Source organism: Centruroides vittatus, unplaced genomic scaffold (genome assembly GCF_030686945.1).
Source record: "Centruroides vittatus isolate TY-2023 unplaced genomic scaffold, ASM3068694v2 contig_357, whole genome shotgun sequence".
In the NCBI taxonomy this organism is placed as follows: Eukaryota; Metazoa; Arthropoda; class Arachnida; order Scorpiones; family Buthidae; genus Centruroides; species Centruroides vittatus.
The window spans coordinates 1995484-2019334 of record NW_027122180.1 but is presented as its reverse complement, the minus strand read 5'-3'; the positions used below and the strand labels follow the sequence as shown (position 1 = coordinate 2019334).

Below are 23851 nucleotides of genomic sequence, written 5' to 3'. Positions count from 1 at the left end.
ATTATATGTCTTGATTGATTATGATTATTTGTAATCTTTATGAAAAATAATCGAGAAATTCCAAAATATCGCATCACACTGAACAATGTTTAATTTAATTTAATTAATTCCCATCAAACTTTTGACTCGTCAATGCTGATAATGCATTTTCCTTAAAAAGTCATTTGTTTTAAGATCTCTTGAGACTGTTTCTACAACAAAGAGAGCAAACAATAGAGATAATTCCACAAGATTCGATTTCTTTTGAGTAATTGTATGATCATTCCATTAATCAATGAATCTTGTCATCTTGTCAATAGCTAATTTATATTTAATATTTACTTTTATATTGTTTTATAGAAGAATAATTTAGTTTCCATTAGTTTGTATCGCTTCACTCTATTCATGATGTAAAAACCTATAAATTCACATAAAACTATTACTAACGTTTAAAATACATTATATGACCTATATATACTTATACTTTATTAATTACAAAATTGTCCTAATTAAACAAGCTGTTAGTTAACAAAAATAAGAAGTTTTATCTAAAGCTACTAAAATTATAATGATAATGTTGATCGGATAATATTTAATCATTAATACCGTATATTAAATTACATATTAAAAGTTAGGAACCATAATATAAACGTCCAAATAAATTTAAATTATCAGAATTATCACATTTAATTCTACTAATTACATTTAATAAACGATATGATATTAAATAATCACAAACTTTGTTTAAAACTAGACTTTATACTTATAAATAAATCAAAATTAATAAAGTATAATAACTTATTTTATATATATTATTATTTATTTATTTATTAGGCTTTAATTATATATTTAATTCCATAGATAAATTAATGTTAAATTTGAAATATTTTTATAGTAAATAATTAAATGAAAATTTTCTTTTAATACAGTAGTTGATGACAAAATTAAATATATATATTGTACATGTACGGTACATATATAAGAATTATAGTGATTTTTATATATTATTAACGAGATGTTCGTATACATTTCATCTTAAACAATTATATTTTCGGTTTAAAATCATTTTAACTTTAAATCTTATTCTTTATTTAATGCCATGTAAATATAATCAGAGCCGTCGAGAAAAAGAAAAAAACCTTGATTAAATTTTTGTGTCCGAACTGTATAGAGCTCGAATCAAAATCTGAATATATTTTAATTACAAAATGTAGAAAATTGTGTAATTTTAAGTTCACGAAGAGACGGGGAAGATGCATTAAACCGAGAGATTTACATCAGAAGAAAGCATAGAGAGGCCTCATATATCTCTGTACATTTTCCCTATAACTAAGTCCCCTGATCGGTTCTACGACACTGTGTATAACTAATATTAATAATCATTTTAAATTTGTTTTGGTATAAATCATTAAGTAAGTACTTTAAATAAATTTATACAAAGTAAGTGTAATACGTATATATACATATTGGTGTATATATGCATATATACTTATCTTTAAAAACCTGATATACACGCAATGTATGTATAGTTTTATATATCTGCTTGGCAATAAAATAATTATTTAATCTGTCTAAACTGTTTACAGTTAAATAATAAGTCAGCGTCAGCATTCAATATCATGACTCGATCTGCCTAAATACTGTTATCATAGTAATAAGATGCAAACCATTGGTTTACTTTATAAATTTAAATCAACAAGAAACTGTTTAATATATATATTGTATGTAGATGGGTTTATTTCACCTAAGTTCAATAACCTATAATGTAATTTTTGTCGAAATTTCATTAGTTTGATTATCGTGTATTTTTTAGTAATTACAGCTGTTTACCTCCGAAATAACTTTTTAACACCCACGATTTCTAATAAATAAATATTTTAAAAAAATTCATTTATATACATTATATTTTACATATCAGTTTAAAAATTTTGATTAGTACAATGTTAGATCTAGGATTTCTCATTTCCCGGTCTTTTGCTTGTTCCGGGATTCCGGGATAAAAGTGAACTGTTTACCGAAAAATCCCGGGACAGAATTAATTATTTTTAAGATACACAAAATATCATAAAATCAAATGATATAATTATTTTTCGTTTTTTAAAGTAATTTAATACGTTCTGCAACACCCAAAATCATATTAATAATGCTGTGTAAGATATATATTAAAAATTACCTTTGAATTACGTAGAAATTTTCACAAATAGAAAAAATTTATTAAAGTTCGCTGGAAACTGCATACAATAACAACAAAAATGCTTTGAATTGAGTTAAAAATTAAAAAAAAAAAACAAACTTCTAACTTAAAAGGTAACTTTCGTTTTTTAAATAAAACATAATACAGAATAATATTGTAAATTTTTATAATAAGATTTAAAAAGCAAAGATGGTCAATACTCCGATCACTCAATCTGATTCTTCTTTTAGTAATGTAATGTCCCGCTACCGAGAATGCTCTTTCCGATCCAATTGATATGAGTGGAGTCGTGTTTAATGCATTTAAGAGAAAACAGATGTTATGTGTTTTTTTACCTGTAGCCTGGAAGATTTCTAGTTCGTTTTCGAGATTGCAGTACTTACTTCTTTTGCTCTCTAGTAAGAATACTAGAGAGCAAAAGAATGATTTGTCTACCTCAGCTGCTTTAATAGAAACATCAAGCGTATAGCCTGATAATTCGGCAATTCGTTTGACTTTAATAATCAGGTTTATGAAGAAAAACTTCGTACTTGCAGACTTCGTACTCGTTTGTATATTTGCCCAATTTGCACAACCTGGCGTTACGCAGTTATTGAAGCTACTGGGCATGGTTAAAAATTAAGACACATAAGCACAATTATTCCAGATATTACAGGTTCTGACAAGTAAAGAATTTTTAGAGTCCGGCCACAAATAAGCTACGTATTGATTATTGACCATTTGTGACATGCCATAACGAGCAAAAATTTAAAAAAACTAATAAGTAGGTTTAAAATTAATAAATACAAATGTATTCTGACAGTTTATGAGTTAATTATACTTTCTATTTGCAAAATTTCTTCGACTTTAACACAAAATAAGAAAAAAGTAAACTTTTAGCAAATTTGCGGGATTTCTCGAGATGCGAAAAATTTCCCGGGATATTTCTCGGGTTAAAAAAACAATCAGGATTCCGGGATCCCGTTTGAGAAACCCTAGTTGGATCTTAAGCCTTAGACTTTCGTTATATAATCCAGTCGATACTCTACGAGGGATTTTTGCAGACATTAGATATCCTTTCCAAATCCAATGGGTGTGGCGAAAGTACGATAACATCGTCAGCAAAAAGTATAAATCTAATTGAGCGGTTCTTTGGATCACTTTGGTAAAAGTCTGATTGCGTAAGTCGTTTTCTTAATGCGTTCATCAGAATAATAAATAGATTTATGCTCGAGTTACAACTTTGACGAGCTTTTTTATTGGTAATAAACTTCACGTCGATGAAATAGAACGAAAATAATTTACCAAAGTTTTAGTCATATATTTTATAGTTTTTATTTAAAGTAAATTTCATTTAATTAATAAAAGATTTAATGAAAATTTAAATTTTATGTTATATTTTTATAAAATATCTAATTTACAAAATTTGTTTTTCTTTAAAGTTCTGTAAATATTGCTTTCAACTTCCTAGTTTTGTACTCTTAAGTTATTTTTAATGATTAATTATGGTATTTAGTCAAATTTATTATTATTTGCCAATTTATTCATATTTTTCTCTCCAAACCTCTCATCGGTTTATTTCATCTTCAAAATGTTATGAACTATATTTTCCAATTTCCATTATTTCTGTCTCAAATTTAATATCGAAATATCCTGATTCATCGCTTACTGTTTTATCCGTTTGGAAAAAATACGCCTACCAATGGCCGAGTGAATAAAATCGCTGAACACTGGGAATTTGTAGCGGGTTTTCTTCTCTCCATCGGGCTGGCTACATGAAGTTTTCGGAGTTTACGTCACGCGACTAAATAATAGTGGGTTAACTAGCGGCCGGTTTCCTATAAAAAGTCCTTCCGAGTGGCATCCCCTTGGCAGATCGCCCACGTGTTGCGCTGTCTTACACCATCAGACCAAACCAAACTGTTTGAATAAACATAAGATATTTGGCAGCTTGTTTCTCGTACTTGCATAACGTATAAATTGGAAGTCGTCAGATTTTCACGTAAATTTTTAATATTTTAATGCTATCTTTTTTATTTTTCTCCATCATCAGAGTAGAAAGCTCGTCAAAGTAAATGGTAAAATTACATTTCTTATAATGTAACAAGTATAATTTTAACATTCCGTTTTTAGAGCTTTTCTTTTTCTTTAATAAATAAATTCTTCAACTTCGTCTAGTTATTTTGTTAATTCTTGAATATTTGTTATATATAATTATATAAGATTTGAAGCATTGTAATTCTATTCTGATATTTTTAATTGTGTGCCTCTTATGGGCTTTATTTTGTCGTACTATTTTGCTCAAATACTTGAATGATTATGCGTTTTTACTATGATTAATGCACTCCATTTTATGTCTTGATAAATTTTTATATTACAAAGGATAAAAATAAATTGCAAAAGTGAATTAGTTTATGAAAAAGTGAAGTTAACTTTGTCCTAAAAACGAATAAAAACTTTTTTATGTTCCATTAAACATTGTTCGATCTACGAACAAACATATATCGTTTGTATGTCCTTCAATCTATATAACAAAGAGAAGCATCCTTTGTCCAATTCTATATGATGGACAGAGGTATTATTTGCCCACATCCACTATCACCAAGCTCTTCTCACAAGAGAGTTGACATAGTTCTCTTAATTACAATCACCTTATCTTGAAAATACTGCAAATGTTTATATGAAGCTGAACAAATAAAGAAGAAGAAATGCAATTTTCTTCTAATGTAATTCACTTTAAAATCCCAGAAGATCTAAATTAAAATATAAAACTTTTTCTATCCAAATAAATAATAAATAGCCTATAAGTTACATTCTATCTATACATACATCTAATCTATACATTATAAATAATCTTTTACGATAGTATTTAAAGTAAATTTCTGATTTATTAATGATATTTTAAATGAAAGCAGTATATACTTTAAAAACAATTTTTATAAATAAATATAAGTAATATTAATAAACATATTTATCATTTATAATATTCAGGAAATGTTTATTTGAAATTTTAACTGATCATTTTTAATAGAATTCAGCATCAATATTTGAAAATACAATTATATTTAAAACTACAAACTTTTATTGATATATGCAATATAACTGTTAACAATATAATGTAATAAAAGATAAATAAGCCAAAGTAATAAGTAAATAAATCATAAGTAATCAAAAACTCAAACATAGTCTATAAAGAATGCAGAATGTTTCTGTAGTTAAACAAAATATATAAAATAAACTAAAAACCTAAACAGCTAACAAATGTAAATGTATAAGAAATAGAATACAGTATATATAGCAAACATACACCTATACACACCTACATATTCACCTACACAACAAAATATATATTTATACACATTTAGAATAACGTATTATGTATATTCAAAAACAAATATATATATATATATATATAGCATTAAAAGACTTAATTTCTGTATTTTTTCACTTTTATCTCAATTTAAAATAAATTTTTTTTGCCTGAGACATTGATAAACCTATAGATATTTTCCTTAATAACCTCATCTATATAATCTAAAAGTGGAATTAGAATATTCGAGACGGATGAAATTAATGAAAATCATTCTGGAAACTACAATAAGTATGGTTTTAATGGTATTATTCGATTATTCGACCGAACATTAAATGTTAATACTAGAGACGTTTAATTGTTAATTAAAGTTACGAATACGCTATAATAAAGAGATGACTGATTGATCAATTGTTCAAATCAATGCAGAAATTAACTCCCAGCACGTTTACTAAATGAGAAATGTGTGTTATTCATCATTGGATATGCAGCTTTATTATTCGCATCTTACTGTATTGAAAGGCTACTTAACAAATGACAAAATGAACATTTGTTCACTTACTTGATTTATTGTCGTGTATCAATTATTGTAGTGTTTAAAATAACAAAATAACATTTCGAAACTATCTAAAAACATGTCTAAGAATCTTTGTAAAAATATATATATATATATATATATATATATTTTTTTTTTTTTCATTTTTATAATATTTGAAATATTTCCTTTTGTCATATCTCGTTTCGCATTCATCTATCATTTTTACGTAACTTTTGATTGGATTTTTTGTCGAAAATTTTTAACTTTCGAATTATTTCTGGTTTTGTTTGTTTTTTTTCCTTCGAACGTATGTACTGTACATTTATTTATTTTTTTTATTTTTACCTTACTGGCTGAATATATGTTGATTTTTGTTATTATAAATCAGTCTGTTCAAATGGCGGCCTCGAGCTCGTTTTATATAACACTCGAACATTCAAGAAAAAATGTTTTTCTTTAACATACTACTACAAAAATCGATCTATATATATAGCATATTTGCTTCTAAAACGAGAACATTTGATCTGAGTATTCACATTGAAAATAATTCCATGTGAATATTCTCTGATTTTCTTTCTATAGCAGTTTTTCCTGAGTTTTAATCATTTTAATACATTTAATTTTTTATAATTTGCTTTTAGTGCCAAATTAGATTTCTTATTTAGTTTGGATTCTTAATTAATAATAATAGAGTTTTGTGTGTAGTTGTCTACAAGAACTATTAGTGTTTATAGCAGCTTAGAGTTTACCGAAAAACAACAAAAATGATTGATTATCAGCGTGTTTATGACGCACAAGTAGATACTTAAACTACATCTTCTTGTATGTTTTTCAGGTCGAATCGCCTGTTATAAATAAATAAAAAGTTGTAAATATTTTCTATATATACATGTTTAAGTATTACATGTTTATAAAATAATAACGATTTTTGAAAATTTTGAAATTTAAAAGAAAATTCACAAATGAATATTTTCAATTTGTAGATTACTCTTTATTTTTTATCTTTTTTGTTTCATTTCTCCTGAGAGAGCAAGTTTTGCAAAAACCCTGTTTTTCTTTAGAATAATAAATAAAAACTAATAAAACTTTAATATTATTTTACACGGTTCTTTCAACTTATAGAATTATATAAACAATATTTCTTTATGTTTATTTAATATTCGAAAAATATTAAAGACAAACAGAAATTTGTAAGATTTGAAATTAATTTTATTAACAGACTACAGAACATAAATATTATTTTAGATGAAAAATTTTTATTAATTCTTCTCGAGCAAATATTTATTTTGGTTTTAAAATATTTTATTGATGACTTTTGGAATATTTTAAAAGAAAAATCAAACTCTTTCTACTTTAAAATGTAGAGAAAATTTTTAAAAATCGAAGAAGAAATAGCGGTGAATAATTAGGATAATCAAAATTAGATTATGGAACTTTAAAGATGAATCTATTTCCAAATTGCTTAATCTTTTTACTAAAAAAACAAGAAAGAAAAGAAAGAAAACCCACTCATCTCGGCATAACTTTGAATAAATTTCGAGAATACAATAAAAAATGTTTTAAGTTGTCTATAAAACTTTCTGTATAAATTTTTAATGCAGCAATATTGAAGATTTTGAAATATTTGAAATTTGAATATTTCAATAGTTTTTGAAATATTTAAATTTCAATATATGCCAAACGAATTATATAATGCCAAAAAAAATTTAACCTTAGAATGTCATAATTAATTTTATACAGTGATTTAAAATTTTATGTTAACAGAATATCTTTAATTTTTATTGCCTTTTTTACATGTAATAAATTATATTTAATAGATTATTTTATTTTTTATCTTCGTGTAATTAATTGTGAATTTATCAATTTTTATTTTCTTTTGCACACTCGTCAAAATCTCTGTTTTTTGTTTCATAAAATTTAGGACCTATATTATTGAATTTCGAATATAAGCGTATTTGTTAAAGGTATTAAAAATCGCTCGAAAAATCTAAAATAATATGTAATGGAAGCTTTACAAATAGTGTTATATAAGCGATTATATTTTATTAAGAGAAAATGTGGTATAAGAAACATAACAATCAAAATTTAGATCATTTAAACAATAATTCTTTGGGGTAATACCATTCTTAAATAAACGATTATTGGAGCGATAGAAAGATTAAAGAGGGTTCGTTTTCTAGCCATTACTATCTCCAGATCTTATTCGTTACTTACTACTTTATGAAATATGAGGTTTACAATTGTATACTTTCTCCTGAAACTTTGGAAAATTCTACAAACTGGTCAATACTGGCCGAGGAATGTTAGGCCTACTTTAATATCGTTTCGACATGTAGAGGGCAATACAGTAGACTCTCAGTTATCCGGGATGAACTGGAAAAATGTCATTCGGTATCCCGTAAACAGAACATAAATTTTCAAAGACGTGAAGAGAACAACGCATACAACTATAGTATTTCACATAGTTACTGGAAATAAACTGGACACTTAAGCAAAGTAATCATCCTCCTTCTCCTCATGACCAATATCCTATAAAGTTGACGAGTCATAAAGCGATTTGTGATGATAATGACTGATCTACAGGCGTTTTCTTCATCCCGGTTAATCCTCTTCTCGGTAAATGCGATCCCGGATAAGTGAGAATCTATTTTAATTGGAGAACATATTAAACATTGTAATTTATGATAGCTTCTTTATAAGCTTTTTACATTTACGAATATAACTAAAACAATGTACATTTTATTTTAAATAAAAATGTATAAAAATAATTTATTTTTAAGCAAAATAGAGCTTTTTTAAATGTTTTATTTATAACACATCTATAAGAACTTATAATATTTAAAAATATATTTTAATTAGTATTTTTCATTTAATATGAAAATTTTATTTATTTATTTATTTATTTTTCGTTTCTAAATTAGTTTTATATTATTTTAAGAAGATAATTAAACCAATGTTGTTGACAATTTTTATATAATTTTTCCATGTTTGACAAATATATTATCCAACAATAACAGATACAAGTGAGTGGTTCAATTAATACCCGAGAGACAGCTAAACATACAGTTCATCAATATTTTAGGAGCATCAGCATCATCATCACCATTACTGCAATGAACAAAAAATGGGCATGACACTGCTTATACAGAAGGGCGTACTTTACGCTTCTCATATTACAAACAACGCATCTTTGTAAATTAGTTACATTATTAATCGTTATTATTTCCCAAATTTAATTTATCTAAGTCGAACGAAAGAGAATAAAATTCAATTTTTAATGCATTCTACCAATACTAAAAAATATGAAATAAAAATGAATAAGATCATTTATTTGTTTTAAAATAATTAAATTCTGAATATATCTTTGCCAAATTTATTGGAAATAAATTTAGAAGAGAATAAGTTATTTTATTTATTAATTTTTCTTTTTATTAAATTCACCTTTTCAATTTATTCCCTTTCATTTGTCCAGTTAATACCTTTAAGCCAATAGAGGGACACTCCAAACAAATCTCATTACATGGTTAGAAGGTCAAATACAGATAAAAAGCGTTCTAAAAAAAAATTATTACTGCAAACATTAACATAACTGTATTAAAATTTATTATATACTATAAAAACAGGCTATGATTGTACTGTACATTATATTCAGCGCCGGATCCAATAGGTGCGAGGCCCGATTGAATTTTTTTTTTTTTTTTGCGGGGCCCCTCAAACTTTAAATAACTAAATTAATTAACAGTTAATTTACATATTGAAATATGCTGTTTTATTTTTTAATAATATTATACCTAGATATTTATTTTTGTAACATGTACTATTTTTAAATATATAAATTTTAACGTGATGCGGGGCCCCTTCAAGCGCGGGGCCCGATTGGTACCAATCGCTCCAATCGCCTCAAATCCGGCCGATTATATTTAACAGCTGGCGCCATCTGATTTTCCATTTCTTCATTAAATTATTTACATAACTTACTTTAAATCTTATTTTATGAAAATGAATTGTATATTATATATATAATGATTTCTATCGATAACATTACATTAATTGCAGTTACTTGTTTATAGATGAAGACAGTTAATTAAAAGTAAACTCGGATGTAGGTTAGTACAAAGAGGATTTGTCATTCCACAGGCTATTCTGTCCTGAAATAAAAAGAAACGAAAAAAAAATTCTTTCCTCCATTTATCAATCACAACATACCTCGGATTGTCCAAATGGCTGGATAACAGGAAACGAATCCCTTTTTCTTAAATAAAAGCTGAACGAAATAAACTTTCTTTCCTAACATTACTTTATTTTTTCTTAAACACTAATCTTAAGTTAAGAACCTTTCTATTAAGATTATCTTACTTAAGCAGTAAGCATTCTTTTCTGCTCATTATTTACCTTGCCACTAAGGTACTATTATGGAACTAATCTAATTCTCAATATTTAATGAACATTATTATAATAAAGAATTCACTTTATTAATGTACAACAGTTTTTTTAATCATAAAAATAAATTTATTTTACACATTATCACTAAATACGATTCTGAGAGGATTTTCTTTTCATTAAATCTAAATTTTAAAGATACATATAAAAATCATTGATACCTTCTACGTGAAGTGCGATGTTTTATATAATTCAAACAGTGCTAATGCCTGTTATGGGTCTTTGCATGTAAAGTTATTTATAATAATAATAATATATAACTAAAAAATTGAATAAGGAAGCAATTCACACCTTACATGTTAAGTAATGCTGCCATCTGTTGACAAAAAATATTACATAAAAATAATAAATCTATCGAAAAATAAACAATATTGTACTTAATATTAATTTGCGTGCTTATTGAGTATAATAATAATAATAATTTACATTGCATTAAAAAAACTATGCTTAATTGCGTGTTACAACATAAGCAGACAAGTATGATTCGATTTTTATGTACTTTTCTACATACTGCCATCTATTATCACATTATCCAGCTTTAATTTCACTTAATTTAATTTGTTTGAATTTTTTAATGTAATAATCACTCCATTGTAAACGTAATATTTAAAGTAATAATAATTATTATAATAACATTAATCGATTCGTTTCGTGCTGCAAATGTATAGAAAGCGTAGCGTAAATTGAAAAATTTTGATTGTATCCGATAAAATATAAATAAAAAAATAAACAAGAGAGAGTAGGAAAATAGTAAAAGCACAAGGTGTTAAGCTAATGCAAAACGCATTTGGCAGGGGTGGGATTCGAACCCACGCCTCAATGAGACTGGTGCCTAAAACCAGCGCCTTAGACCGCTCGGCCACCCTACCACATGTTTAGGTATTTTACTATGCAGCTGACAATTGATTTTGTTCAAACAAATTTTTTTAATTTATTTTTTTTTCTGCTTTATCACGAAAGATAACGAGGTAATCAGTACACAATGAGACCTTTACATAGTAGATACGACTAACATATAATTTACACTTCACAATACGAAAAACACCTGAAAAATCACGTTATTTTTAATTCATATTAGTAAATATACCTATCCAAATTAAGTGATTTACAAGCACAAAAGTCCATCATTTTTATAATAAATTAGTGTTTAATTTTTATATTTATATTTAATTATATTTTTAAATTAAATAATATTCCTATACAGTTCATATTGTATAAATTATATACTTATTTATTTATCTATCTAACTAAATATATATGTATATTATAATATATTTATTAACGAAAAGCATATGTCGTGTTTCTGAATTTAGTTTATAAATTTGTCAACAGATGGAGGAAGAGTATTAATAAAAGCAAATATCTGGTATTTGTACACGTGTACGATGTTGAATTTTTGTACGTAACTAAGTTATGATACACGCGCAGGTAGAAAATTGCGTAAAATTACACAAAATATAGCGAATATTTATTTTAATTGAAAAAAAAAACTAATTAATTACAGAAATTAATTATTTTTGATTAGTAAGAATTTTCTTTAATTAATTTATATGAGATTTTAAGGAAAAATTTGTAACTTTAAAACATATTATTAACTAATAGAAGAGCAAGTTATGTTTGTTAAATTGTAGCGCTCAGAACGGAGTCACCGTTAAAACGGTAGCATTTATATAGAGCACCCAGAACCGTGGGAGGTGAGATGCCGAGGTTGAGTCACTGGCAGTGGACAGCCGGGAGACATGGAGACGAGAGCTGGAGACAGCAGGCTGTCTCCCAAACAATGGAACCTGTCACAGAGAAGATGGAGACCAGTTTAGTTATCCTACCAACATATTAACCAAGGTGAGTGGACATCGGTCTTTTCTACTCGACTTCTTACCACTGATTGTACCCAGTACACGACAATACAAACCTCAGCACGGATCTATAAAGGCTGATTTTTCTCTGACGTAGCCGAGGGATACACAGTGCAAACACAGCACACCACCCATCCACGATACATTACCATCGGAAAATCTCGTTTATGTATGCAAAAATTATAATTTCTTTGGTCTATTTCGCCTATTACGATATGTTCTCGCTTATATGTTATGTAATATGTGATGTATACGTGTGTGGGTAGTCGATAGTTATTTTATCACTATAAGCTTAAATTATTCGTGGATTTGGGATGCTGGCATACGAATCTATAAGCGTGTCTGGCTGAACAAAGAGAACAATGTTCATCTGGAGAACACGTCATCGATAGTGGGGAATCATCTCAGGACAATGTCCTGGAATTTATTCATCCTAAAAAATTATTACGCTTATTATTTATTCCTTATACATTTCATAACTGGATTATTACGTACTTATTTATAAAGGGTAAATTTATATTTTATTTAATTCTATAAGCGTCATTTTTTAATAATTTAATTTTAACGATATTAAATATTATTTTATAATTTAAAATAATTTATAGAAGATAATTAATTATATTTTTTATCGTATTATATTGCAGTTTTAATATTGATATCTTAATAAGATTTATACATAGAATCGTGAATTACTTTAGGTTTCTCCATTAAAAGAATTCTGTACAAATTAAATATTTTCGCTTTATAATGTATAAAACTAAAATCTATAGGTAATAATTTTATTTTGTCTTTTCTGGTTATGTAATTGAATTTAATTTATGAAAATTAATGATAAATATTAAGTGTTAGTTTGAAATTTGAATATCTTTAAAAACGAGCCCATTTAATCATTGATATAAATTAAAATTAGAGTATAGAAAATAACGAAAAGTTGATCTTGAATCCTCAAATGTTATAATTTAATTGTTAAGTTTAATGAAAACTCATATCCTCTTTCAGGTGATGGCTTTGTCACTATGGCGACGGTCACTTCTATTCGATATCGGGGAGGTGGAAGAGAGTAACACAACAGACGAAACCAACTCTTCTCTGTTCGCCAACTTTACCATTAATTTCGCTCCAGACAACAATGTGCCGTTTAACAGTACCATCGATATTAAGACATCACCTTGTCTCACCTGGCAACAACCACAACACGTCCTTTTCCAATTAGCTAATATTTTCTTTTGTATTTCCTATCTGGCACCCAATGGAACTTATGGTATCCTATTTATGCATGGACTTTTGATTATAGGTAAGATATAAAAACCCTTTATTGAAACTATAACAAAAGTACCTGCGTTTTCAAACACCTGTCTGTAGTTTGAAAGTGAGTCAGCTATAACAGGTGTGTCGGGTAATGCACATCCAGGTGTTTGTAGTGGGTCAATGACTCCTAACTGATATCATATAATGTATGGATAGTATCTATGGAAACAGGTACGTATTTTATTAGTGTTCTATTGATTTTATATCTATGCTTACTATTGGTGTGAATGCATTATTTGTACGGTATCATTATCTTAACGTGGAAGTAAATTGAAATTTAAAAATTATACAGGTAATTAAGTTAGTCCCTATGTACCGTACCTGGTTAAATTATAATCATATAAAACGAATTTGTATAAAATTACTTATATATATAGGCTATATATAATATAGCTATAAGCGCAAAGCTATGTTAATAAAATATGAATATTATAAGCTTATCTTTCACCTAAATATATAAGATATATGCTTTTAATTTTCAGGTTTTTTGGTATTTTCAACGTGGGCCTGGAACATTATTTGTGCACCCGACGTCTTTATATGGAACTTTTGTTTTATGTTACTAAATATGGGACAGGCTTTGTATCTCCTTTACACTTTACGACAGATTAAACTACCGCCCGAGTTAGAGGATGTTTATCTAACTATGTTTCAACCTCTTCAAGTAAGAATATTTCACTACTTATTTAATATGATATTATAAAACAGTTCATTTTTATTGGAATTTAGCACTTTTTTCTCATGAATAACTATTAAAAAATTATAAATCATAAAAAATTAAAACTAAAATGTAAATTCTGTCACCTATAGTAACTACTAAGCGATACAAATACCAATCTCGAGTACTAAGAACGACGTCGATAAAAATATGATTTTTAACTAAAATTATCATATATATAATCGAAAAAGCGAATAAAATATTCGCAATAAATGCAGAAATTATATATTTTAAATATTTTTAGAATTTTTTAATGATATTAACGTTTGAATATCCCATTTATATTCAGAACACGATCGTGACAATAAATCATTACTTGACATAATTTCTGACTTAACTTTTCTTTAGTTTATTGAAAATAATTTATAATTTATAAGTTAGATTTATAATATTTTTCTTTATAATAACATTACATAGTTTTATGCAATAATTATTACTAAAACCATAAAAGTTTCTAGAACATAATCAAAATGACATTAAACTGGATATTAAGCATTGGATTAAAGTAGGAATTTAATTACTTCACGTACACGAATTAAACTTACTTATATATATAATATTTATTTTAATATTTTAATTTAATTTTTAGGTATCCCGTTTGCTGTTTAAGAAATTAGTCAGTTTAGAATACGGACAAGTTTTATCACTTCATGCAGGAGAAGCTTACGCTATGCAAAATCTTACCAGAACGGATCGACTTGGATTATTGTTATCAGGAAAGTAAGCTAATAAAATTATAAAATTTTAAAGATTTTTTTAAACAATACTTTTCAAAGTTTTTTCTAATGTAAATTTTAATATATTTTTTATCTTTTTCGATATGTATATCGGTACGTAATGTTATTGTACAAATGAAAAAACATGATATTGGAAGAGAGCCAAATAAAACTAAATTCCTAACAACCGTAATTTACGACATTTTGGCATTTCCTATATATTAAATATTCGATAAACATATACGGTTATTTTCAATCTCGAATATGCCTTTATATGTGTATATATATAGGAAAATTTTACTGATCATACATACTATTTGGTCGAATGAAATTGCATTCATTTCAGTTGATGTATATTAACGATAGATTTTCTTGTTATTTAAGTAAAATAGAAAAATTTCGATATAAAAAAAACTTCCAAGGTCTCTTTTTTAAGAATGCTTTTTAACTTAATTTGTTTCCCATTGAGAAAATTGAACAAAAATGCGACGTCTGCAACTATAAAATTTCAAAAGTAAAACAGCGGTTTGTACATCACAAAACATAAAAAATAAAGATAAGAACAGTTGTAAAGTAATAGCGATAGGGTAAGTGTTGGAAAACATCCAGATCATTCTGTTGTCTTTATGGAAGATAATTCTTAAAAGAACAACATGCGCTATTACAGGAATGCCAAAATAACTTTATTTTTAAAAATATCCATCTTAACTAAACAACATTTAAGAGAATAAACAGAAATTATCGATACACCGAAACGAATAAATCAATAGGTTTATATTCTAAATGATGTGTAAACATATTTATCATCTTAACAAATTTTATTGGTTATTTCAGAGTTAATGTCATAACGGATCATCACTTTTTACATCATATTCATCCAAAAGAATTTTTAGATTCACCAGAATTTGAGTCCAGTAAATCAGGAGGAGATGATAAGTTCAAGGTTTTATATTTTAATATTTATATAAGAATTAGATGAGGTATATCAAGCTTTGTATTTTTTACGGTTACATTATTTTCAGTTATTTTTTGGCTTTGATCATTAATTTGTACGCTTAATTATTTTATTTTATTTTTTCAATTTTTCGGAGATAACATGATGATGAATTAGCATTATGTTTTATATAATAAGTTTAAATTTGAGATTTATGCAAATAATATTCTCCAATAGCGTGAAATTTTTATTGTATTTTTTCAGGTGTCCATTATCGCTGCTACTTCTTGCCGATATATATTTTGGCAGAGGCAAAATCTTGAGTATTTACTTATCAAAGAAACGTATTTGGCTAGTGTACTTTCGGTTCTTTTAGCGCGTGATATAACAACAAAATTATATGCAATGAATAACAAGGTAAGCTGATTATTAATCCTGATAGAAACTATTATGAAACCTTAGTATTATTTTTCAACGATAATTTTCATTCACTAGATAATAACAGAGAAAGGTTCTCATCTAGATATCCGTTTACCTAGTATTACCAGTTCCATCACATCACACGCAACTCAGGACGGTCAGGATTCTCAGACACCTTTTAGGAGTATGAGAAGCAAAAGTTCACATTGTAACAGCTTAAGCCATAATAGTTATGGGCACATACCTATGGTCTATCCTTATCAGGGAATCTATAGAGAAAATGAAGGGATGGATTCCGGTAAGCGTTTTAAAATTATGTATTAATAATGCACCTATATAGAATGTAAGAAAAGATAACATAATAAATGAGTTATATGTATATATTTTGTTATAATTATTAAGTCTTTGGAAGCAAAGAACATCTTGTGCCAGTGCCAGTTATAAATGAGATGCCTAAAAAGAAATGTCCATCTGATGAGGAGTTAGAGGAATGAAAATCCTGCAAATCCTCAAGATATTTAATAATTCAAAACCTTCCTTATGTCAAGATGTCTGCCAATTATAAATAAATAAATATATATATACACACATACATATATATACGTTCCATATGAAAACAACGAGATTTTTCAACGAATTTCAATATTATTTTTTAATATATATATAATATATTTACGTAATTTTATTTTATAAAATCGGATTATATTAAAAAAATACAAATTTTATTAATGTTAAATTAAAATTTAATATAATATTTTTTTCCATTAAGTAAATTTTAATAACTATATTTGTCCTTCTTTAAATATCACTTTCTTAGATGAAAAAAAATTTTAATAATATAAACTTCAACAATAAATAAAATACGTTTCATTGCTTCCATGTTAATATTCCTAAACATAAAATTTATAAAAGGAAATCCAATTTTCTAAATTCCATTATAAACTTAATTACTTTTGAGATAGGAAACTGAATTTTCAGATCAGCTTTTAATGCGCTTATTAATTAAAATTTATTTGAATAATTTATATTATTTATAAGCTTATAAAAATTCTGAAATGCCGACTTTCCATATAAAATTAAATTGAAAATTAAATCCGAAAAATAGATAAAATTATTATTAAAACTAAGCTGTCAACTATTTAAAAAAATAAAGTATATATTCTTTATATAAAACTGTATTGAACGTAGACTTTAGTTATATATGATGTCATTGTGAAGTGGAGTGATGTGTCTATGTTTATATTTAATGCAAAGAAACGGCTAACCAATGGCCGGGCAAGGTGCAAACTAGGAGCTTAGCTTCAACGAAATTTTGGCTCAATATCTAGTGGCGTATATGTTCATGTGTTTAGAATAGTATTTAGATAAAGAATAACTGAAGCATGAAAGTTATCACATTCCATAAACTCATTTACGCTTTGATAATGTGCTTCGTTCTTTTATTAGTTACATTTTAAGTTACGTTTATACTAATTTTAGTTTTTGGATGTTGATAAAAACCGTCTTGGATTAAAAATCATTTAAAAATCAATCTTAAATATACATAAAATGAGGCAGACAAATTCCAATGATAATTAAAGAAAAATCTATCAAATGTATGTTTAAATCTCGAATATATACTTGTATATCTTGATATGGCTTCCTATATTCCTCAACGTTAACACAATATATGTAATATTTATGTTCCGAGATACAGTAATTATTTTGTACTGTACGTATTAATTGTTTGATAATTGTATTATCTACAATATATTTCATATAAAAAATAAATATTTAAAAACAAAAATTATCTGTTTATTTGATTCATTAAAATATTTTCAATTTTACGAAAATATTTACCATTTATAATTTAATTTATTTAATAAATTATAACAGTTATATTTAATTAAATGATATAATTAACAGTAGTAAAGCTAATTTTGACGTTACACTTTATTAATTATAAACTCGTATCTCGTAAAGTTTTGTAAAATCATAAATTCATATTTAATGCAAATAAACATTGAGAATATAAATCATTTTATATTATATTAAATATTATAGATAATTAATAAAATTTGGTTTATTCTCAAATACGATTGGGTTAAAAATGATGAGTAAATATTGTTTAATATTAATATAAGTATTTATTTAATAAATCTCTCAATAACATTATTGAAAATTGAAACAATTTTCCTGTGATTTCTGTATCTAACAATAAGAACAAATTATTTTATTGTAAAGAAACCTAGAAGTAAATTTACAGTGATCGATATATTGGAATACAATACGTGAATTGCTATCCAAATATGTATTATTTACATTTAAATTTAACCGTAAGAAATTTAAATATTTATATTTCAAATGTATGTAATCAGAAGGTTTGGAATTAAATAAATGAATGAATAATTTGAACTATAATATACAAATATACAATGATATTACCTTATTATATGCTATAGAAAGCTTCTATGATTTATTTAATGATTTAATTTTATAAAAAGTATTTATTGCTGAAATATGATAAGTTTAGAATTCTGAAAGGAATTACGTATAGAAATATAATGCGGATGTGCATGAGACTGAAATTAATTGTTCATCTTTTTCAATAGAAAAACAAAAATATTTTCAATCTAAGTTACATTTGACAGTAGTTAGTTTGATGCATAATATCGGAACACGAACACCCATTACAGAATATCATTTTAGCATCTTTGATATATAAATAATACGCTTGATAAAACAAAACAATTGCACGGTTTTATATAAAAACCCATCAACGATTTGGCAGCTAGAAACTTATAGTCTAACCTATATTTATCGGCACGTGGAGTGTGAAAACAGCTCTGTTTCCTGGTCTCCAATATCGATTCCTTGGTTTAAATGTCACTGCAACCCGGGGGCTGTGAAAGGCTAAAGGAAGAACACATTGCTACCCCTCAGACAAAACTAATGGTTAGGCAACTGGGGAAACTCCCTCTCTCTCGTATCATTCAATGACTAGATGAAGGGTGAGCAACACAGATCCCTTCAATGAGTCCCTCGCGATAAATGAGTAACAGAGGTTACGTAAAATGTAGATGACGCATAGTTTTATTATTTCTAACAAAGATAATGACGTCACTTGCTTTTATTACTTCTCCTGTTGAAAAACTTAGGTTTGGATGTAAAAACGAATTAATGAACACAAAAATTGTTGACTTAAAATTAATTCTCTCAATATATTAATATAATAATTAACGTTTAACATTGAAAATTTTTCGCTGTTAAAATGATTAATTATAACAATAAATAACTCCTCATTATGATAATTTAAATTTAATTTGATTGATTTATTCAAATTTATATAAATTAATATTAATGTGTTTTATAAATTCATAATCTATAATAGAATTTTCTGTTATATACACAAATCAGTGTATACTTAAAATTTTGAAATATTTACTTTTGAGTATTATTATTTATTAATGAATTTGATTATAAAAAATAAAATAAAATTATTTTAAAAGTTTAAATTATATTTTCACAATTTTATAAATCTTTTTAAGAGAAAACTTTACAGATATCAGTAAATCAAGTTTAGTTCTTCAAAGGAAAAAGTTTCTATAATCATGTCATCCTCCTGTAAATGTTGTTTCACTGCAATATATAACACTACTAAGGAGAAGCTGCATGTTATATCTTTACGATATCAAGTACTATCTCAACTCTCCAATTTAATAATTAAGGAAGTAATTTTAAAAATTTGCCAAAATTTTCTTTTTAAATTAATTTTCTTATACTTATAAACCTTTTATCAGTAGTTATTATTTAATTAAGGAGAAAGAATGCATTTTAAAATTCGATAGAAAATTTAGATTTAATTACCGAATAAAGAATCATGCAAATTAACGAAAACAAAATTGATTATAATTAATGTTACACATCAGTTAATTTATTGAAAAGAGATATTTTCTAGCACAAATTGTTATCCCAAATCTATAAACATGTCTTTTAATTTGAACTTTAAGTAAGTAGTAAATGATGTTAACACTTATAATAACGATAATCAATTAAAAATTTAGACATAATTATAATTCAGAACAAAAAAATTTATATGTATATTAAATATTTATACAACAGTTAAGTTATATCAAGTGTATATAAAACAAAATTCTTATCTATTTTTAAAATAGTAAAAATTCAGTTTTACGTTCTACCAAATGGATAGCAACAACTTTATTTAATTTCCTAGAAATGTTTCTTGTTTTTATTCCTGAATCTGGGAAAAACACTTTATTATTTTTTTTCAAATTCTTTACTAAATTATCTAAATCTTTATTTTTCACTTATTTACAGCGAACACACACACACGCACACAAACAAAAAAAAAAAAAAAAATGGTTACAGTCGAGTTCAAAGAATGCATTCTGCTAAATGTTAAACTTAAAATAGCTCAGCCTTATTGAGATAATAGAAACAGACTTTATTGATTTCTACCACATCTCAATTTTCATAAAATTAGAGAAAGTTTTCCTTCTTTAATTTAAAATTGAACATTTGCAATATTAATAAACATTTATAGAAATGTATAAATTTTTTCTGATAAACAAAATAATTAATTTAGTGATCTTTTTATATAATAGACTAATGATAATTTATTTTCTATGTGATGTGAAATATAATGTTTTTAACTGAAATAAAATCATTTTGTCCAAATTTTTTTCTGTTGAATACAATCGTAGCACGTTAAAGGTGTTGCATATAACATCAGTTTTATGTTCCCTTTGGAACTGAAACCCATATTCTCTAATTTCACCACTTGTATAGCTATTATCAAGGGATTTGAATAATAAAACAACCTTAATATATACGCATCTAGAAAATTGAATTTCTGGTTATGATGCATAGTACTGTATAAGCTTTGTATTTGATGGATGTTTTGGTATTTACCATGATCAAGACCACTTCTATTATTACAATACAAAAATAGAACAATAGAAAAAAAAATTAAATTCTTTTCAATAAAATTAACGACTTCTGCATTAGAATTTCTTGTTTCAATATTAAAATGACGTTCGAAACATAACAGTAGCAGTTAAATGGAAACAAACTTCATATACTAAGAAGTAACTAAAGATAAGACCTTCAGTCAAGTAATTTCAATTTAAATTATTTCAACCTGCTAAAAATAGTATTTTTATGTCAAATCTGATACAGGTTTTCAACAGTTAAAATACATTGATTAAACTCAGCATTTTAACTAAATCTTATATAGATTCATTTTTAAATAATTAAAGTTTAATTTTTTTTCAATTTTTAAAGTTTCAATATTTGAAATATCGTTTACATTTTCTCAATTAAATTAAACAAATTTTTGCTAAAAAATTTATAGAAATACGTGATTCTTAATATAAATAATTTACATTAATTATCTTTATTACAAAAAATTCAGGTTATTTTCTACTCGTCTTTAATCAATTTTACAGATTTATAATGAAGACAAATATCCTCTATGAAAATTACGTTAAGCATCACCTTAGCTTAAAACTCATATTTCTTAGATTAGACATTGTTCTTTAAATATCTCTCGGCTTATGAGTCATCATCTACAAAAAGATCTATGCTATAAGTTTCTTATCGTAACATTGAAGATAAGAAAACATTACAAAGAATGCAATTTTCTAATAAAACTATCTAAATGATTTGACAATCGATAGAAATTGTTCAAATTTTATTATTTTTAACTATTGAAAATTAATAGTAATATCTTTATTTTGAATAAATCCTACAGAAAATATTAACTGTATGAAAACAATATACGTGTAATCATTAATTAAATATTAATAATATTGATAAGATACAAAATTTTGTTAGTATGTTAAAATAAATTATATATATATATAACTCATAATAGCCTATTTATAAGAGCATTAGTAAAAACACTATTTGAATAGAAGGGAAAATTACACGCCATAATTTTCAGCAATGTTAAAATATATTAAAATTTACAATATTTTGTCAATAATAATATAATAATATATATAATATTAGCTATATTATTATTGTTATTACTATCTCTGCGCTGCTTCGATTATCAATATTGTTTCTACTTTACTCAATAAAATTTTATTGTTTTCAAAATCTCAGCTTTTATAGTTTGTGCTGATTAACTTGTCTTTTGATTTTCGCCTAGTCACAAGAAAACCCTCAAGAGTTTTTAGTAATAAATATAAAATATTGATTTAACAATGAAATATAAGGATCTTTCTGTTGTGGTAGTGGTGCAAGTGAAATTTCCTGCCAAGTTTACAGAACCAGGGGAGAAGTTTTTCTCGCTGGACTCTGATATATGTGACATACCAAGGATATTCTGTATGTAAGGTCTAAATAAGATGAAGCGTGATAGCAAGAAAAACTTTATTGATCTAGCCTTTCATATTGAAGTCCTTGAAAACAAGTATAGTAATATCAGTGTCATCTGATGTTTCACATTAACCTATTACATAGAAATATATTACCCATATTCTGCATTTCCTAACCATTATAAATCATAATTCATGTAACATAATGTGTTACATTACCAATTTTGAATAAATAAATGATAATGTTTAATAATCATTTGAATTACATTAAATTCTACATGACAAATATTAGAGAAAAGTTTTATAATTTATATAAAATTTATAAATTTTTATTATAAATATTTTATATAATTTTGAAATTTAAATAGTAGAATTAAATTGTCTTAAAACAGATTTTGAATAATTGAATTAATTTAGTAGAAAAGTTTTAAACAATTCTTTTATAAAATTTATAGTGTATAAATTACATGAAAGATATATAAGAATTTTAATGGGCTGCATTGTTGTAAAATGGGATGTCTTTTATGTGATAACTGTGAGAAGGTGTAATGTGCTACAAAGAATACTAACTGAAAAGCCCTTTGTACCGTAGATTAAGTTCTTTTTCTAGAACAAAAGTCACTTTCTGCAAGAATCTCTCATATATCATCGGTCAAAGTTACACGGATGCATTTAAAGATATTTTCTTTTATATTCAATTCTTTGTCATCTTTAAAAATTTCATAATTCAATTTACTCTTTAATATTTATCATTTTACACCAACAAAATATAAATTACTTAGTCTTTAATCATTAGTAATATTTATCACTTCACAAATATTTTAATATAAGTATACATTAAAATAAATGCTTACTCCATAACTTTATTTATAAAGAAATAATAATAGTTTTTCTGGCCATCGACGAATGTTACATGTAATAAATTATTTTAACAATTTAAAAAATACTATTTAAACAAACCGCAAATGAAAGAGAGAACCGCAATAGGCAACCTACAATGACCAATTAGTATAATAGAGCTACATTACCATTCCACGGCTTATACTTTGGGCGACGTTCTGTAAACGTCAAGCATCACTTCAGCGTTAAGTTGTAGCTATACATTTTTAATGAAAAATTTATCGTTAAGTTTAGGA

General features: G+C 25.8%; 1 protein-coding gene and 1 non-coding gene across 2 annotated transcripts; one reads left to right on the top strand and one right to left on the bottom strand.

The window, feature by feature from the left end:
- Positions 1 to 11228: 11228 nt before the first annotated feature.
- On the bottom strand, positions 11229 to 11309 carry TRNAL-UAG (transfer RNA leucine (anticodon UAG)). Its single transcript has one exon. It is a non-coding gene; the product is annotated as a tRNA-Leu (tRNA).
- Positions 11310 to 12126: 817 nt separating this feature from the next.
- LOC136974819 (popeye domain-containing protein 3-like) lies at positions 12127 to 17540 on the top strand. Its single transcript, XM_067269767.1, has 8 exons — positions 12127 to 12282; positions 13296 to 13590; positions 14087 to 14268; positions 14912 to 15042; positions 15873 to 15981; positions 16237 to 16389; positions 16468 to 16690; positions 16795 to 17540. Exons 2-8 carry the CDS (start codon positions 13299 to 13301, stop codon positions 16884 to 16886), a joined length of 1182 nt encoding a protein of 393 aa, XP_067125868.1. The 5' UTR covers positions 12127 to 12282; positions 13296 to 13298; the 3' UTR covers positions 16887 to 17540.
- The last annotated feature ends 6311 nt before the right edge of the window (positions 17541 to 23851 follow it).

What these genes read in the sequence shown, in the direction of transcription:
- LOC136974819 (XM_067269767.1), top strand. Translation starts at nt 13,299, where the DNA reads ATGGCTTTGTCACTATGGCGACGGTCACTTCTATTCGATATCGGGGAG. An exon ending in CTATGTTTCAACCTCTTCAA is followed by an intron (nt 14,269 to 14,911) that starts GTAAGAATATTT and finishes TTTAATTTTTAG; the next exon opens with GTATCCCGTTTGCTGTTTAA. An exon ending in GAGGAGATGATAAGTTCAAG is followed by an intron (nt 15,982 to 16,236) that starts GTTTTATATTTT and finishes GTATTTTTTCAG; the next exon opens with GTGTCCATTATCGCTGCTAC.